This window comes from Zonotrichia leucophrys, chromosome 1 (genome assembly GCF_028769735.1).
Source record: "Zonotrichia leucophrys gambelii isolate GWCS_2022_RI chromosome 1, RI_Zleu_2.0, whole genome shotgun sequence".
In the NCBI taxonomy this organism is placed as follows: Eukaryota; Metazoa; Chordata; class Aves; order Passeriformes; family Passerellidae; genus Zonotrichia; species Zonotrichia leucophrys.
In genome coordinates, this window is record NC_088169.1 from 35,091,165 (window position 1) to 35,106,593 (window position 15,429).

A 15,429-nucleotide genomic window follows, 5' to 3' on the forward strand; every position below is an offset into this window, starting at 1 on the left:
ACCTTTATTTAATCTGATACAAAAATTGGCTGGATAGAAACCTTCTAGCACAGTTTTGAGCATTAGAAAGCAGCCATCCTTTATTGCAGCATGCTGGTCACCCCGAGGAGATTTCCTCTAATCAAGTGTGCTGAGCATCAGGTGAACAGAGATTGTACCATTCACACTGATCCCATATTCATTAGATATCCCCACCTCCTTGATTTTATTTTATATAATCACACCCCTAATGTTGTTCTTTGGGCTCTGTCTTCAATGCCTGGTGTCCTTTGTAGGTAGCTGCTCCTCAGTCCCCACGTTTGAGTAAGCCCAATATCATTGCCTTGCATAATTCTGCTTTGTCAGCCTTGCAGAGCTGAGCTGGCATCCTCCTTGCATTTTGCATGATTTCTGTCTGCCTAAGTTATACCCTTTATCTATTTCTTCAAGGCTGTGTTTTTCTGTTCTACTGTCCTTGATAAGAGTAAGATGTTATTTATAGTAGGAGTCCTGGTAAAATATCTGTATTGTATTTGAATATCTGTATATAGGCCTTGCCCTGATAAGCACTGGTTGTTTTTGATGGGCTGCAGCTGTGATGTCCTTAATTGGGCTGCAGCTGTAGCTAATGAAGATAACTGGGATAAAAGGGGCTGGGCTTGGCCTGTCAGGGGGAGCCTGGAAGGAGCTCTTGCCAAGAAGCAACAAGCAGAAGCTGTGAAGAACTGCCACCAAGAAATATTGCTGAGAAGGTATGGGACTTTAGAAATATGAAATACAGCAACAAGGTAACAACAGTTATTCTCTTCTACTGTCCTTATCAAGTGAGGAAAATGCTGTTCTGCCCCACTGTCCTTATAAAAACTATTTCCAATATTCCACTTTTTAGACAATTTGTTGTACATCAAGAAAAAGCCTAAGGTGAAATGTTAACACCACAATAAATATCCACTTTGGCTGGAGACTGGATTTGGGTTTCAAATTGTGGTAGACTCCAGCTCCAATGTGGATTATTGCCTGATAAAGTGCTCTGACAAATAAACTAGTTTGATTCTGCAATGAATATATCAGCCATGTAGTTTCTTTAAAATTACTATTTCTATTATCGCATGAATAAAAATGAGTCTACTCTAAGTACCTTTACTTGGTGCAAACTTTTCCTTCACAGTATAGCCTTGGGTGACCTGGACATCTCTGTTCCTACCCTGATGGCTGCAAACATATAGAAAGGATGTTTCCATATCTGAGTCTCAGTCTGAAATACTAACTCAGATGCTTTGGAGAGTGTTTACTGCAATCATATTTTATAAAATACCAAAATCTAAGAATGGTTTCAATTAGAAGACATATTCAAACACTGTCCAGTCCAACCCTGCCCCCAACCTGATCTTGAACACTTCCAATGAAGGAGCATCCACAGGTTCTCTAAGCAAACTGTTCACAGAGCTGGGGATTGCCCCAACTCAGGAGCAGGACATTATTAATTCCATGAAGTTTACATGAGCCTACTCCTCAAGACTGTCAAGCCTCAAGTCTCCCTCTGGACAACATCTCTTTCCTCTAATGCAACAACTGCACCACTCAGCCTGGTGCCATCCACAAACTCACTGAAGGGTGCTCTTGATCCCACTGGCTGTGGCACTGCTGAAGAGGTAAAATAGTGCTCAACCAAGCATGCACCTTTTTGGGACAGCACTTGTTACTGATTTCCACTTGGGCATTGCAGCACTGACTCTAACTCTTTGAATGAGCCCATCCAGCCATCTAACCATCCATGTGTCAAACTGATGTCCCTCCAACCTAGAGGCAAGGCTGTTGAGGGGGACCATATCAGAGAACTTACAGAAGGGATTTACATGGGGATGATCTGAAACTGAGTTTATGAAATGTGTGGGTAGAAATGTGATTTAGAGTTTAAGGCATGGATTGACCCAAGGCTGCTACTTACAGAAAAATTTTCCTTCTGAAATTAGAGTGTGTTTTTTCCGTATTTACGGGTTGGGGGGGAGGGGGAGAATAAAAGCAGAGTAAAACAGACACAAAACAAAGAACAGAATGTCCAAATAAAGGATGACTGAGTGCCATCAAGAAGGAAAATTATGCCCTCAGAAATATACAAGTGGCCTTCATCTTGTGTGCAGGCAGTGCCTTGCTGCTTTCCAGGCTCAGTGAGTAATCAGCCTTTGTTTCTGTTACTTGGGAAAATTCTCAAAGTGGCCACATGATGGTAGCCTAGGATCAGGTACAAACATACTAAATCAAGAAAGTAAAGGAAACAGGGAGGAAAACTAATACTTGTAAACTAAAACAAATGTCTGGATGCATCATCCCCACACAGTGAGGACCTGAACTTTAATTCAGCTTTCAGGTATTGTAATACCCAGAACAGAGCTGCCAAGTGTATCTGCTGGATAGCTCTGTCCAGAGAGGTGCTGTGTTTGGAGCTCTTTGGTCCTTTTATAGACAAATTAATATCTAGCAAACTTCTGCTTGCACTTTCCTTCCTGTTTCTAGATACCTCACATAAAAGGTGACTGGTTTAAAATAGATTAAACCAGAGCAAAGAAATCAGAAATTAAGCAAATATACTATTTTGATTGTTAACCTCTTGATTACTATAACTGCAATATTCACTCTTGGCATTAGCTATGAAAAAGACTAAATGCAAATTGTGGAATTCTTATGTATTAAATTAAAGGCTACAAAGCTATTAATATAAAAGTTGTACAGTTATTCTGGTTTTTAAAAGAATACAGATTGACCCAAAAAGTCTGTGGTAAAATGTGCTGGTCTTGAAAAGGAGGCGTTTAGATTACCCTGACATGAAACTCCCCTCCCTTTCATTGATCAAATCATCCTTCAGACTGCATGGCAGCTAAGGAGAACTTCATCATCAGGTTGCCTGGCTAGGTGAAGTTATCCATGTCTAGGTCAAACATTGCTATGAAACAAGACTGGGATGCCCGTGTAGTACCCCAAATCCTCTGCAGAGGTGATCTTGAGTATAGTCATGACGTCTTATATTCCATACAATTAATTAAATTGCCAACACTGAAACTGGTAGAATGTTGTTTGCTCTGTATAAATATTGAAGATTCCAACTTTTCCAATCTGTATGAAAGAATTTATTAAGAAAAAATACTTGAAAATGAATTAAGACTTTCATTCCAGCTCAGCTTCCAGTAACCTGATTCAGTGTAGCAGTTACACCATCACTCAACTTCTCTAGTACTAGGACTCAGAGTTCCAAGAATAATTCTGTTCTAAAAACAGAAGAGGGTCCAGTTTCAAGAATTAGAGAAATTGAGTAGTTACAAAAGTCTCGGCATTATTACAGTGCTCCAGCAGACTTCTTTCAATTCCTCCACAGAGCAGGAATCAGAAGTCCTTACTTCTGCAGGTCCTGAAATGAAATGTCATAGCAGGGTACATGACAGTGTCTTGCTGTTTACTCTGTGAATAAAATTGAGGAATTGAGATGTAAAGAAGAGGAAATATCTCAATAACCATCCCCTACCTATTCCTTCTCTGCCCAGAAGAACAACAAGAACAAAGACTGATGGGAGTGAAGATGTACAACACACAAACAGGAGGAGGACAGATTTGATAGGATTTACCAGTCTTGCAGTGAGATATAACACTAAAAAGCAGTGCACTCAGTGAACATTATAAATAATGAGATTTAAATGTTGTTTTCTACTTTAATAACTTCATTTTTCTGTAAAAAATATTAAAGATTAAGAAGACAGGGGGCTCTATACTCAGACTGTACTATGGGGTACATGAAGAGGCAGGTTCTATGCTTCTCATTTCCAGGACACCAGCACAGACAAGTGGCATACTGTTGCTTATTACACTCAGGACATTTCATACAGACAGAAACTTTTCTTGATCTGTGCATTGAATTCACCCAAGCCAGAAAAATGTGGATGCAAACCAGGAAGGCTGTTGAGACCAGTGACATAGTTTGTTACCCACCTAGAGGGAATGAGGCTGGCTAGTGCAAAGCTGGGAGCAGCTCTTCTGCAGACCTGAGCAGAGGGCTGATACTCCTGCACCAGGCAGCATCCCTGGGCAAGAAGCAGAAAACAGAGGCATGGCTTGAAGCAATCATAGCTGACCTACACCCAAGCCAGAAGGAAGACCCATGTTCATCTCTCTTTCAGGTGGTGCGGTGTGCAAACATTTATATGAAAAATGTGTGACAAATTACTGGAAATTATGTGAATCAAGTAATGAAGAGAGTGTCCCTCTATGCTGACCTTTGTCCCAAGGCCGGGAGGGACCCTGCTGCTCCCCATGGTTTAACGGAAGTGAGGATAAGGGAAATGAGGCAATGAGATCACACTGTAAAAACATGCAGAAATACACCAAGGCAAAGTCATAGTTTCTATCCTTCTTCTTCTCTATTACTGTAAGCACCACGGGAAACAGGTTTTCAAGGACAAGGTAGGTTTAGTATTGTCTGGTTTTCTCTTCTATTTTCTTTTCCGTTTCTCCTTTATTGTACTCCAAAGAAGCTAGAAAAGAAATACTGAGTTTTGTAATTTCTGCTAGTTTTAATGTTAAATAACTGTGAGGGTTGGATAGAAACTACCTGATAGCAAATGCCTGCTTTCCTCTGATGAATGTCTTAGCCAATATTTTTATGGCATATTTTTTCTACAATGTGAAAATATTTGTATGATTATAACTTAAAATTTGCTGTTTCCAGCAATCCACATAGCAGTATTTTGTTTGTTAAGTTAAATCTGAATTACTGTGAGAGAGAGCCTGAGTTACTGTGAGGAGAGCCTGTTTTACTGTCTCTTGAAAACACAGTCAAATTGGAAATGTTTGGATTTTAGGTCTTTTCATCCATAGAGTAAAATTACTAAACAGAGTGAACTCTTTTAGAAATACTGCATTTAGGCACCAGTAGAATGGAAGTGTCTTTTCTCTTTCATGATTTTAATACTTTAGATTTCACATACAAAATTTCCTGAAAAAGCTGCAGGAATGCAGGCATAATCTTACCCTCATATCACATCCAACATGGAAGCAGTAGTTCCATTTCATATTTTCCAACTGGCAGTAATGTCTTTCAAAATCTTTTAGGAGCAAAGCTGGGAAATGAACCTCAGAGGTCTAGTTTAATGTACTATACTCAACAGATTTTCCCTTAACAAAATATAGTCATATTAGAACAAAGTATAAGCTTTGGGGTTTTTTTTTTAAGTTACAAACCTTCCTTCTCATTGGCTATAAAAATCATAGTGGGATCAGAATATGATAAAATGTATGGCTTTGCATTACTCATAATCAGCAGGTTACTGGAGAGTTTTTATTCTCATCTAATCACCTTTCCAATCAATCTAGATGAGAGTAGACACTGCAGCAGCATTTCAGCTTTTGAATCCCTGACATGACTATCCCCTGTGGAAGGGTGTTAGGGTTCAGGCTTCTCTGAGAAACAACTTGTGCTGTAGCACAGTCTACCAGTAGCCAATTTTCATAGAAACTTTATAAACTATAGTACAGAAAGGAAAGGACTTCACATAGAAATACTTTGACTGTCCTAAAGATTTTCATCAATTATCTGCACAGGACCTATTTGAGATGTGGAAGGAAGTTTGAAACATTTCTCTGGGGAAAATAGTACTGCTCTACTGCAACTGTTTTTCTAAAGATAAGCAGCTCTGATACTTGTACAGATATAAGAATGAGGAGAAAAAGACATTTTAATAATAAATTTTCAGTTGAGAAAAATAATGGTGGCAGTTTTTTTGTTTAGTAATTACATGTGAATTCCTGATGATGTAAGAAAGGAAAGGAATGAATCCTCTTGGATTTAGCTGACAAAGGTAAATTAGAATTAGAGAGATTCCTGTGGGCTATATTTTTGGTGCATTGCAATAAGTAAATATGGTGAAGCCTTCATTCATCTTATCCCAGACTAGATTGAATAAACTGGTCTAAAGTAGCTGTTTTAAGGTTTTGTTTTTTTTTTTTCTAGGCAGTGTTAAGCCAGTATAGAATTACTGGTGCCCCTGTGAGCATCTATACAGCTTTTTGCTAGGTTTAGGAAAGACAAACTCCACCTCACACCTAACAGCATCTTCAGAGTTAAATTGAAAGGTTAAAGTAATTTAATTACTTTAAAAAAATTTTTATTATTTTTTATTTTCAGTATCAATTTTGTTATTTAACATCTTTTATAAAGTATCTGGTCAATTATGTCTAAGATTCAACAGTTTATGCATTTTTTAATTGAAGAATGACTGAATTAAAGTAAAAATTCTCTTGGGCTCAGGACTCAAAGGTGAGATCCTGTCCTTCCCTGCTAGTAATGTTGGTAACTACAAATGGTTGTAGAGCCAAATTTTCTTCTCTCTGATATTTTTCTGAAGCTAAGGTGCCTAGATTTTTTCTGATGTCTGCCCAAGAGATGGAGATAATCTAAGTTGACAAAATAGACATAAACAAACAAACAAATAAATGAAAACACTCTAGGTATTTGAAACAGCGGATTGTTATGCATTTGCATGCAATCATAATTGTCACATTTCAGTTAAGTATCTTACCTCTTTCATGAAAAGAATTTCAAACATTTAAAATATATCTAAAGATAGTAAAATATGTGAAAACGAGTTATTTGTGTCTGAAATAAAGTATGCTTCAGAGGACATTAACATACTTGCAGATGTATTTTACTGTCATCATCAGATAATACAGGAGGCAGTTCAGAAGGATAAGTACAATATAGAGAAACTAAAATGGTTTTTGCATCAGTGTTCACAGAAAAGACTAATAAGAATATGGTCCTATCATTTTTTAAGGAAATAACTATATGCAAGTGACAAATATGGGGCATTTCAAACAGGTGTGGTTAAGCAAAAGACACTAGAAAAATTGAGCTAGTCCTCAGTATAAACTGGAGGCAGAAAAATATCAGTGTCTCTGAAACAATGTAGGTAAAAATTCTCAAGAATGTTTAGCTCTATTCCAGATGTTGCTAAAAACAAAAAGGTAATAGCTGACAGTGTTGGATGAATAGAGTAGGCTCAAAAATAAACCTTACAGAAAGGGTAGTGGTGTTTATATACTTTGCTAGACTCTCTTTGGCATAACCACAGAACTATGAATAAATAAAAAATGAAAAAAAAATGCCCTAAAACCTTGGAAAAAATGTCCAGTCAGTAACGGGTATGGAGAGACTCATATTTATTCACAGCATATGGCTGAATATTTCCTTTGTCATTCAGCGCTTCAACTGCTTGTTGGCCCTCACAAGAATCAGGTTGTGAACTGATTTAAAATCAGAATAACCCTGTTTTCTTTAGATTTACAGCATTGCTAAAGGCTTGAGGAAGCCCATCTCTCTAAGACCCTTGCACAGCGCCTGTGATCATACTTCAGACTGCTGCATTTACCCAGTAATTTCTTCATGGGAAGAAAATTTCTCTATTATTTTTTTAAATGAGTGAATGAAGTGCATAGACTTGGTTGGCCCAGGGTCATAAACTGAATCTGTAGCAGAGAACTGATCCAAGTTCTCCATCACCTCATCAAGTACGGTAATGACTGAACTCCCAAAATTAGTTTGTTAAATATATATAAACTTACACATAAATTGGACATAAACAACTCCCTGCTGAGAGCTTTGATACCTCGTGACTAAGTATGAGTCAGTATTTACTACAGATATGGAAATAGCTTAGGCAGCTTTTCTCTTAGTTGCTAGCCCACACTTTCATCTCAGACAACCTTGTTCCACTATTTCTGATAGAGGATAAAAAAACAACCAAAAAGAAAACAAATGCTGAGAGGAGCATTAGTTGTAATGATGATCAGTTGTTCAAACCTGCTCACTACAGGGCCCCACAAGAAGTGGCATTAGCACAGCCAGGGGGGCAGGATGGAATCAGGCAGGATCAGTGAAGGATGCGAAAGGACATGCTTAGGCCAACACTGCCATTGAAAGAAAAATGCTGCTGAACCAAGCTCTTGAAAAAGTTTCAAGCTTTCTCTTGGAAGAGAGAAATATTCTAGAAATCCAGTAGTACTTTTACAACTTTAAAAATTTCTCTTTATTTCCAAAGATTAAGAATCAGATGTGGAGTTTTAGGGCTAACTAGAGAAGTAAATGCAAATGTTGTGTGTGTGGCTCTTGAACTCAATTAACAGTGGTTGGGTTAGTCTTGGAAAGCTGTGGCCCAGTCCTTCAATTCACAATGATAGCTGTTGAGGTACTGAATGTTCATCATTTCCTGTTGGAGATCTCACCTTTTGGTGGGGGAGAAACACACAAAGAAATAATTCAGATTGTAAATTAACTTAAGCAAGGTGTAAACTTCTGCTTCAGCTTTGTCTTGATTTTACACTAATCATACAGATATTCAGGCCTGTTTCTGTCACGTTCAGTGCTAATAAGATTCCCCCTATCCTTGAATCCAAGGTACTGGAAGAGATTAATAGCCAGTTTCAATTCCTAATTGAAAAATACATCATTCTCTCTTTGAAATTGCAACACTTCTGCAGGGATTATCTTCAGGAAACAGTTTCAGGGTTAGATTGTAACCAGCCTGCTGTCACGCAGAAGAAAGTGGTGGACATCTTATTTAAATTTTTAGCGCTTTGTAACCAAGGGTCAGAGTACTTAATACAAGAGCAGCAGAGAGAATTTTGCCACTCTGCTCATGGTTGTAGAATTTGCATGCCATTGTAGACTGGGCCTCAGTTAACTGGGGGTCTAAACAAAGGACACCATGGTGACTGTCTCTGTAATTAACTTCCACTAAATCCCTATGTTTGAGTTGATTAAAGACTCAGTTAAATTCCAGTCACATCTATGGCTTCTGGAATCATGACAGATAATCCTCGTGGCTCAACAGAAATAAAATTATTGCCATCTCCAAGTAAGGACAAAACTACAAGACAAAAACTGTGTACAGTCAGATTTGCCAAACAGGTAGCAAAACAATTGCTAAACGAGCATTCAAAGATCTGTCTGTGTTATTTGAGGAGTTAAGTCTTTCTGCAGTGTGGACATGGGGTATCCTTTCTGTGTTTGCAGGCATGAATGGAACAGCCATTTCAAACTTTGCCTGTGTCATTTTTAATGTTTCCTTCATGAATTGCACATGGCATGTGGGCAGGACTGCTACAGAAGACACCCAATATTTCCTGTACTGGGGGTCCTTGAAGTAAGTAGGTCTGCTTGAATATTGGGAATTTTGATTTGTGGTTGGACACGTGACATTGTCAATGTTTTATTGATTCAATATTTCATGTAAAGGAATGAAAATGTCACAGAATGCCAAAATTACATCAAAGATACCCATGGAAGGCACACGGGATGTCAATTCCAAAACGTGACAATAAAAAATAACAATCCTTATTTCCTGGTAAATGGGTCCAGAAGCGGACAAAGCATTCAGTCATATGAGGAGTATATAAAGCTATACAAAATTGGTAAGCATTTTTTTAAATTTAATTTCCAGTTGTATCTTGAAAGAATGAAGAATTCATCTCTGGGAAAAAGCATACATTTAAAAAATATTTCTCCCCATAATACTTTTGGGTTTTTTCATTTTTTCTCAGCCCTAAAGTATAAGAGTGGACAAAAACTAACGAATACAGAAACACTCTGGAATCATAGGTCAGAAAATTTTGAACATTTCTATCAAATATTTATTCTGAGGGAAAGGTGTCATCTTTTAGAATTAACTAGCTAAAGATCCCTGAAGGGGACTATCTAGATGTTGGTCTTATTATCTCTTATTATCTCTTATGAGGAAAGTGAAGGGAGACTTTCACATCCTATTGATGATCATCGGTCTCAGATTCATTGATCCAGCTTACATACTTTTATAGTAGCGTTAATTAAGCTCATACATATTGCAAAAACCGAGCTCATCCTTGGTTACAGATTACATGCCAACCCTTCCTTAGTTGCTAATAGCTGTGGCTTTCTTATTGAGGCTGATACTTGTTTTTCATATCCTGCTGTTGACTGTTATTGACTAGATTCAAGGACTCCATGTTTTTCACCATGTTTTTCTCATCATTTGATCAAGGACGCAGTGTTTTTGTTTTTCTTGCAATCAGAAGGCTGAGAACTTACTGCTTACAGCTGCTTTTTACTGCTTGACCAGCTGTATATGATCATGGCCCTTTTTCCTTCAAGCCGCATCTGCACAAAACTCTCCAACACTCTTATTATTGCTTTTTATGAATAGCAATGCTGTTCATCCACAAAGTGAAAAGAAACAGTTACCTTAATGCTGTAAGCAAAACTCCTATTTTTAATGGAAGAATGTTAATAAAATAAAATCTGTTTAATTTGAATATAGTATTTTAAAAAAACCCTTAAACCCAAGAAATAAAACTAAACCTTCAGAAATCATATGCTGAATACAGTAAAATGTAATAAATGGCTTGTGTTTTTAGTTTTCCTTACTGTTGCAGCTCTTGCTCCAGGCTTCTCAATTGAAATGTTAAATCAGGAGTCCTGCTTCAGAATATGGGAACAATATAGAAATTCTGCTAAAGTTGCATTTTTTTAGATCAGTTGCTTGAACACTACCTATATTTTTAAAATGAGAGAGTGAAGACAGCTATTACTAATCAATAGTATTTCTGGTTATATTATTATAGAAAAACTCACCCCTCCACTAAATGTCACAGTGAACTGTACAGAAGCTTCTCGTAGATGTAGTATTTGGTGGCAGCCACCTCGCACAAGTCATGTGGAAAACATGAGTTGTTTCAAATATGAAATTGTCATAGAAAACAAGGTAAGAATAATTGTGACATTTAACAGTATTTTCTTTCTCTCTATTTCTACACCTAACACCATACAACCCCGTTCTCATCCCCTCCTTTTGAAAGCTTGAATGAATATGGAAAGTAATATTGTATACTTCAAAAATAATGTTCAAAATATTTGTGAGCTTATTGTGTTCCAACAGTGAAAAATTAAAAAAAAAAAAAGGAAACATAACTAAATTAAATATTTAAGAATGCAAAAGATACACAGGCAAAAAACCAATGGAAAAAACATTGTCTGAGTTGGTTTGTAAATTTTAGATACTTTGTTTTAACAATTAAAATGTAAACATTTTGTCAACCTGAGCCTTTTTTTCTTTGTTTAGTGCTTTGATGCTCAATTCTATAATCACATTGAAATGGTGCAACATTTCAGGACATCAATGGAGAGGAAAAACCACTTAGTGGAAGAACAGCCTAAATTTCACAGTTTAAATGCCTTCTTTAAGAGAAGGCACTTAAAATATTACATACAATTTTTCTTTCTGAAAATCAAACATCCATGAAAGACCCTTTATTATATAGTAAACAAAAGAATAATCTTAAAAATTAAACTTTTCCCTTGTTGCTAGGCTGATGCTGAGAAAAACCCCAAAACTGCATCTAAAACAGTAAGTCTGTATTAATCTAAAATATTGAAATTTCTTCTGTATCAGAGCATCCTCCAAACAAATTGGTTTGGTTTCACACTATCTGTTTCAAAGTACTGCATATTCTTATTTTTGATAAGTTTTCTAAATCTGAAATTTTAAACTATTGTTTATAAAAGTTGATGTGAAAACACCTGCACATGTGAACTTTGATAGTACTCCACAAAAATCTTCCATTTTACATTCTTTTTTACTTCCTAACAGATTCATATAAATGTAAAAATATGGATCTTGATTCTGTGTAACACAAAAAATGTGGGGATTTTTTTTTATAATACTTTCTGGAAAGAATTGAGATGTAAAAGGCAAGAAAATATTACCTCAAAGATTAGGCCAATATAAAGATGGCAGACAAAAAATATAATCTGGCTATCGAACTCTACCTCAATTTTGAAAATACCCCTGCCAGATCGTTAAAGAATTTTTATTCCTAAAGTCCCATTGCTTAGCAGAGTCTAAGGAGCCAAGGAAACATACAGCAAATTTCATCTTCATATTACCCAATAACAAAAGTATTCAAACAAGGGGAGCTAAGATGAAACAATCTAACTTACTAAGTGATATTTTCTACTAATTATTTCAATCTAGTCTGTTCACAGAAACATTATATAAATGTAAAATATAAATTTTTATTGTAATTATAGAAAAATAATGCAAAAAAATCTCATTCTAATTATTTTGCATTTAGACAGAAATCACTGAAAATGACTCCTACCTATATGAAAGCTTCAGCTCAGGAAAAAGGTACAGCGTCAAGATCAGAGCAACAGATGCAGGCTTTTGTAGAGTAAGCTCAAACTGGGGAGAGTGGAGTACACCTGTGGAGTTTGGTAAGAATAAAAATCCTTTCCTTGACCTTGTTCAGTTGTTACCTGTCTACCTTATTTTTACTTCATGCTTACAGATGGAAACACATTGATAATTGCACATTAATTTGCTAGGACAAAGAGAGTCGAAGAATTGCCATGTTTCTTACTATTGGGGGGTTCTCTAATAATTCTTGGGAGGCAGTGCTTCTTGCACAGGGATAGTGAATGAAGCAGACCTTTTTGAAGTCTGTTACCAGCTGTTTTACTTCTTCCATCTCTGCTCCTGACTTTACAATCTCCTTTTTCCTGCTGTTGCTCTCTGCCACCTTGGATATTTAAATACTCTGTAGGACTCAGTTCCTCAGGTTTCTAGTTCCTGTGGACAGCCCATGTACTCTTCAGCCACTCTATTCCTTTGCATGCTACAGGGCAATGAGGTCTGAGCTAAAGAAGTCATCCCTTCATAGAGTGTTTGACACCCTGATGCAAAGCAGATTGCACATAGCCATGCAGTCAATCATGCCCTGTGATGCTAACCAACACTTTGGTGATTGCTTGATTTTCAGGAACACAACAATTTACATCTACTTCATCATATATGCTGTTTCTGATACCAAGCCTGGCAGTAGGTCTCACATTTCTCCTTTGCATGACAGTGTAAGTCTTATTTCTTGTGCAAAAATTTTATTCTACAATTAAAATAATACTTCCTCCAACGGAAAATTTCTGACTTCTTTTTAAAGGAGACAAGGCAGGGAGAAAATCAACACTGAGCTATACTAGGAATCATCTGCTGGATGTTCCTCAAGTATGCTCTATACTTCTGATTCCCAACTTTCTTATCCACTTGGTGAATATAACACAATGCTTTCCAATATTAGGCCAAGGCCTTTTATCAGTACCTCTTTCCTACCATCAGACCCTGCAATGTTGAGGGGTGGTACATGAAATTTTTTCCATGTTTTGACAACATTTCCTTTTCACATACTTAAAACACATCTTCCTATGATGCCTTAGTAAGTCAGAAAATAAGTTATTGTCATCCAAATTCTGAAAAAAAAAATATAATATTGTATTCAGCCTATGTATTTTTTAGCTACTTTTGAATTAGAAGAATACTATTTATGTCTTAGAGAAATAAAATAGTACCTCAGGAGCATGATTATATAGTCTGTGTTCATGTGTTTCCAAACTAAGTCTTTTCTTTACCAAACCTTTTTGTCACTGCAGAAGGGCTTATTTCAAAAAAACATCTGCTACAGTACCACAGCCAAGAGACCCATTCCGTGAGCCCTCTCCAATGGACTTGCAGGTATGCTTTCTTTCCATTTGCCTGAAATTCAAAAATTTAGTGTCAAGGGTATGACCTAACTGTCAGAAAGATGCACACGAGCAAGAACCAATTTTCTTTCTCCTTCTTGCTCTTGGGATATGGACAAAGATTGTCCACACACAGATAACTTGTCTGTGTTACTTTTTCCATTACAAAATAATTGTCATCTGTCTACCTGGAGCATTGGGGAAAATGCAGTTTCACCCTGCTGTCCCTATAAGCCATGTGCTATCACTAAAACAATGCTGAGCATAAGTTTCTCAGCACAATAATACTGCAGCAGCAAGCAGGGAGAGAAGGGACAAAGAAATATTCATTAGTTTTGCCATGCTAGTACTTGGCAATGATGCTGAAGGAGGTAAAAGTTTCTAGGGTATGGCAAGCAAGAAAGTAGAGCAGAATTTTGAGAGGTGCTAACTTATGTGGAACACTGGAATTGGCTTGTGAGAAGCAGCAAACAGACAAACACTGCAGGAACTGCCCTTCTAGAGAGCATGTTGCAGTTTTCTGCAATTTGCAAAGTCTTTAGGTTGGATGCAGGCAGGTCTGGAAGACAAAATTTGTCTGCAGTGATACGCTCAATTACTGCTGAGCCTTTATAAATCCTTTTATTTTCTCTTCCTTTATCATGTTAACTTTTCTATATTTTAAAAGATGATTTTTCCAGCTTTTTAGTTGAAGAGTCTTTGCTCTTCTTTGGGAGCTATATGGAGGGATCATCCAGACATGTGTACCTTGGTCTTCTAATTTTATTGTGTAAAACCTGCTACAGGTTTTATACAATAAATAATAAATTTTAATGACAGGAGATTCATAAATCATGACCTTGTGACAAATCTCGTGCATGAAAAGCTAACAAAATATTATATTCTTCCTTTAATAGCCAGAATATACGAATCTATTAAAAAAACAAGGAACTGAAGAAATAACAAATATTGAAGAAGTGATGGAATGCAAGTGAAATGAGCGACTTGATTTTTTCTAGCATATATACCTTATTGGCAAAAATTAAGAGGTTTTTCATATTCTCTCACTCCTGGAAAGAAGGAGAAGAGCATCAGCTGTAAAGACAATTCCCCAAGATCTTATCTCTAAAAGCCTCCTTGTATTTGATTGCATTTTCTATGAACAGTAAAGTTTGGACTATTTCTGGTTTTTATTATGATGAATACTACAGTATTTCAGAAAAAAAAATCAGTATTGTTTTGGACGCTATTTTACTGTTTTTCAACAACATGCAAAAGAATAATTAAGAACAATTTAACTTAAGGAGTTTACTCAGGATCTCCATTGATTCAGTGTCTCAAAAAAGGTACAGCCATACTGAGATTGTGATCAGGAATGAAATTTGACATCTGTATGAAAGCTCGCTGTATGAAGCCACAATCAAACCTCTTAAGATTACTTGCTCATACAAAGGAGTACTATAAAGATTTTCTGATACAATCTTCCCCTAAGTCTATTTGTTGCCTCCTGTTTTTCATCCCTTCCTATCTGTGTTAGACAGGAAAAAATTACTTAATATATGATTGTTAATAGGTAGCAGATATACAAATGTATGTGTATTGAGTGGGAAATGTTGGAAATTGAGCATTTGAACTCTGCAGCAGAAGCCAGTCATTTGCTAATTGTGGTACAGGCAAGTTATGTGTTTTTATAACATCTGGATGAAACAGAAGCATAACAGCCTGAATTCTCCAACTAATAAGGAGATATGAGAGAAAGCCCTCAATTTAGGTGCTAATCACATATTTTAACTTTCCACTTTGCATGAAATTGAATATGAGTCAGTCCTTCCCTGGCAGCCAGGAGGGCCAACCTTGTTCTGGGCTACATCAGGCCCAGCATG

The 15,429-nt window shown here is 36.7% G+C and overlaps 1 protein-coding gene across 4 annotated transcripts; it reads left to right on the forward strand.

Moving 5' to 3' along the window:
* The first annotated feature begins 650 nt into the window (after positions 1-650).
* LOC135449187 (granulocyte-macrophage colony-stimulating factor receptor subunit alpha-like) lies at positions 651-15,108 on the forward strand. 4 transcript variants are annotated; one of them, XM_064716021.1, is made up of 10 exons: positions 651-767; positions 1,148-4,428; positions 9,035-9,164; positions 9,257-9,432; positions 10,618-10,757; positions 11,361-11,399; positions 12,127-12,268; positions 12,814-12,904; positions 13,478-13,559; positions 14,464-15,108. In XM_064716021.1, the coding sequence occupies exons 3-10, from the start codon at positions 9,037-9,039 to the stop codon at positions 14,539-14,541; spliced, it is 876 nt and encodes a 291-aa protein (XP_064572091.1). In that variant the 5' UTR covers positions 651-767; positions 1,148-4,428; positions 9,035-9,036; the 3' UTR covers positions 14,542-15,108. The 4 variants fall into 4 exon arrangements, with proteins under 4 accessions (XP_064572091.1, XP_064572013.1, XP_064572265.1 ...); XM_064715943.1 differs by having other exon boundaries at positions 651-731; XM_064716195.1 differs by lacking the exon at positions 11,361-11,399 and having other exon boundaries at positions 651-731.
* Positions 15,109-15,429: the final 321 nt, after the last annotated feature.